The sequence below is a fragment of the Xenopus laevis genome, chromosome 4L, assembly GCF_017654675.1.
Source record: "Xenopus laevis strain J_2021 chromosome 4L, Xenopus_laevis_v10.1, whole genome shotgun sequence".
Taxonomy (NCBI): domain Eukaryota; kingdom Metazoa; phylum Chordata; class Amphibia; order Anura; family Pipidae; genus Xenopus; species Xenopus laevis.
Window position 1 is genome coordinate 32,977,852 of NC_054377.1, and position 3,828 is coordinate 32,981,679.

Here is a 3,828-nt window from a genome sequence, read left to right on the forward strand (position 1 = left end):
CAAGTGAATGTTTTGGGAAACACTGCAGCATTACTATAGAAATATGTTAGAGCAAATGCACTTTGATGTTTGTAAGTGCTTTTCCAGATGTTATTGGAAAGGGTACCAATGGATGGTAGATATGGCACACCTTGGTGCTGATAACACCATAAATAGACAAATATGTTAGAGCAAATGCACTTTGATGTTTGTAAGTGCTTTTCCAGATGTTATTGGAAAGGGTGCCAATAGATCTTAAAATGGCACCCCTCAGTGAAGAGAATGCAGCATGGTCTAAACAATGGGATGTGTTGTTTGGATGTCAGTCCCATTGCTGGGTAACGGACAAAGTCACACCTGAAGCGTGAATTGGGCGAAGTTCTTTGCCAGGATAAAATAGGCAAAGAGGCCAGTGTCAGTTTGAGAAGTGACACAGACTGGAGCTAGGGACGTTTGCGCTTATCCCCTCGGACAGGACCTTGTCCCCTTCCACGCCCCCTTCCTCTGCGCTGCTGAGGAGATGCAGGGGGTGGAGGGGGAGCAGCAGCAGGACCAGGGACTGGACCCTCAGCAGAACCCCGTGGTTGGTGAGCCAGTTCTCGAATAGCCACCACCAGGTCCTGGATGCTTCTTTGGAGGGTTTGCTCCATGCTCTGCATACCATCACGGAAGGCGGCATGCATGTGAGCAAACCATCTTCGCATCCAGAGACTGTGGCGGCGTTGCTGTTGGATGAGAATTTGCATAAGCCCCACATACTGCCCACGTCTCTCACCCAGTCGCTGTGGTTGCTCCTGTGGTGGTCCCCCAATTGGTGCAGCAGCAGCAGGAGCTGCAGCACCTGCTTCAGCAGCATCACCTACAACAAAAAACAAATATAAACATCGATACATTTATTGGACATGTGCATAACCCATAACAAAAAAACAAAGGTGGGAAAGGAAGCTCACAAAGATAATCTTAGAAGATAAATTGGTGTTGGGTGTTTCCATGTTTGGGTGTGGGGGGGGGGCTAAATCATTCCAATACTGGATTTGAAATGGAACATTAATGTGTATCTAGTCAAAATATATGTGATTTTTGTTTGCCTTGTTTGTCATCAGCTGCAAGTTAAGGAGATAGTATGAGACACACAATGAGAGTGGTGATTGAACCTGGGAGAGGGGAGTGAAACTTGACAGAGGGGTGGTATAGGAGGTGGGAGCAAGAACAGAGAGGGAACCTGCAAGTGGAAAGGGAGACCCGAGAGACAGCATGGAGTGAGAAAACTACTATGAGGCATGAGGAGCCAGAGTAAATCTTGAGACTGTGGATGGCTTGGAGTGAGGGGGAGCAAGATGGACCATGTAAAAGGAAAAAGAAAAGTGTCGAGTCAACAGGTGAGAATGTACGCTGAGCAGAGCCAATAGTCAAAAGACATCAGTAGGATTTTAAAGTGGGGCTGAGAGAGAGTGAAATAGTAGTAGCGCTGTATGGTGTATGGTGATTTCAGGCTGACAGTCAGAATGGGGGGGGCACAGGAAGAGGAAGGGAGAGATGCAGAGCCAGAGCAGCAGAAGAATCTGATATAATTGACACTTTGGTCGCATAAGGAAATGGCCAAAATGTATATTCTATCCAAAATCTGTCTTTAACAACCTACTGCTTTTCATTAACACTGAAGAGGCACATAAAGTAGGCTGCATAAGGGACTCAGTAAATGTGCTTTGCATCTTTGGGACACAGACACAGACAAATAAAGGAAGGGCTCTTACGTCTGGGGGGCACCACAGGTAGCACGGCTGGCGATTGGGCACGCCGGGGAGCTCGATGTTCTGTAATGTGAAATTGGACATTAGTAATGTTGCAAACAATTTGAGGAAGCAACTACATTGGCCACAAACACAAACATGTCTGTACCTTGAGCTTGTGGGGCTCTAGGGCTCTCTGCAGCCTCACCCTCTTCCTGGGGCTGCTGAGGATCAAGGTCCTGGTCCTGGTCACTGTCCGGGGGTTGTGGCACTGTCCGCGGTGGTGCTGCAATTGTTAAGAAATGTGCAATACAAATTTGTCAGTCATAAGCTACTACAATTGTACTTGTTTATTAGGCTGATGGACAAACCTACAACATGTTTCGGAAATATTTAAGTTAGCCTTTAAAATAATAACTCAAATGTAATGGGCGAGGAAACGATATGTTAAAGGCCAAGTGGAGTCTATCAGGGCACTGCAAGGGAGATGCTAAGGTTGAAAAGTTAAATACATGACACAAAGGCCCTGTTTGCAATGATGTGAGAAGCACAGAATGTAATAAGTGACAATACAGGTGCTGTAGGCTCTACATATGTTGCTTCACACTTTTACACACTGAAGTTAAATGGTTTGTTAACCTTAAAGTAATGTTTTCCTCTGGTACCCAATATTCTGTTTTTTTTTATATAAGCTCTACAGTAGACGATTTTGAAAATGTGGTTGCTAGGATGTAAATTACCATAGCAACCATACATTCCTAGAAATCAGAGACTGGAATAGAATGATATGACTGTCTAAAATGATAACATAACATAGTTCAAAAGTTAACTTCAAGCTCAAAAACCCTTTTAATCCACTTAATAAACATTTCTGTTCTAGTAGGGAAATGGTTAATAAACGTTTGCCTTTTTGGCAATGTTACAGCTGCACGTAATTAACTACTACAAAAACAAACAACAATCCTGGAAACATAAAATCCTCTAATGGCAAACAGGAGCAATATTTAAGGAAAGAAGCTAAATGATAAAGGGGAAATGAGTTATTTAGGCAAATGATAAGAATGTGGATAAAAGCAGTAAGAATGTTGTGTATTAAAATGTACTTACTTCTCCAGTCTGTGTCATGTGAGCCTTCTAAACCTTCACAGACCTCTCTGCCCATAATGTCCAGAAGCCGGCGTTCATGAGGCTGGAGCCTCAAAGATGGTAATCTGCCCCCGCCGGTCTTCTGGGCCTTTGCTCTCCTGGCAACAAACTTCGCCCGCATCCAACGCTTCAGGTCACTGAAGCGCTTGTACACAGTGTTACGATCTCTGTGTACAGCGCCTACAGCATTAACTTTGTCCGTTACCAGCTGCCAGATTTTTTTGCGTCTGGCAGCATTGATGCAATGGGATCGACATCCAAATAACACATCCCATTGCACGATCACTTCATCAACCAGTGCTGCATTTTCTTCACTGGTGAATCTTCGCCCCATTCGCCCACTGGGGCCCTCATCTCCATCGTCCTCCTCCTCCTCTGGCCTCCTCTGTGAGGCCGGTGTCTCTTCCTCTTCCTCTTGCCTCCTCCTGGCGGTCAGCTCTGTAGTTCCAGCCCTGGCTGAGGTGCCGGACCTGCCACGTGTCTCCGATGTTGGGGGAGACACGTGGCGTGCCCTGGGGGAGGCCCTACTTCCCCTGGCTGGGGTGCGGGACCGACCACGTGTCCCCGATGTTGGGGGGGACACGTGGCGTGCCCTGGGGGAGGCCCTACTTCCCCTGGCTGGGGTGCGGGACCGACCACGTGTCCCCGATGTTGCGGGGGACACGTAGCGTGCCCTGGGGGAGGCCCTACTTCCCCTGGCTGGGGTGCGGGACCGACCACGTGTCCCCGATGTTGGGGGGGACACGTGGCGTGCCCTGGGGGAGGCCCTACTTCCCCTGGCTGGGGTGCGGGACCGACCACGTGTCCCCGATGTTGGGGGGGACACGTAGCGTGCCCTGGGGGAGGCCCTACGTCCCCTGGCTGGGGTGCGGGACCGACCACGTGTCCCCGATGTTGGGGGGGGACACATGGCGTGCCCTGGGGGAAGCCCTACTTCCCCTGCCTGGGGTGTAGGAACTGCCACGTGTCCCCG

General features: G+C 48.7%; 1 protein-coding gene across 1 annotated transcript; it reads right to left on the reverse strand.

The window, feature by feature from the left end:
• Positions 1-204: 204 nt before the first annotated feature.
• Positions 205-3,463, reverse strand: LOC121402984 (myb-related transcription factor, partner of profilin-like). Its single transcript, XM_041590087.1, has 4 exons — positions 2,817-3,463; positions 1,879-1,995; positions 1,734-1,793; positions 205-838 (listed from the first exon to the last, which is right to left on the reverse strand). The coding sequence occupies exons 1-4, from the start codon at positions 3,187-3,189 to the stop codon at positions 423-425; spliced, it is 966 nt and encodes a 321-aa protein (XP_041446021.1). The 5' UTR covers positions 3,190-3,463; the 3' UTR covers positions 205-422.
• Between the last annotated feature and the right edge of the window lie 365 nt (positions 3,464-3,828).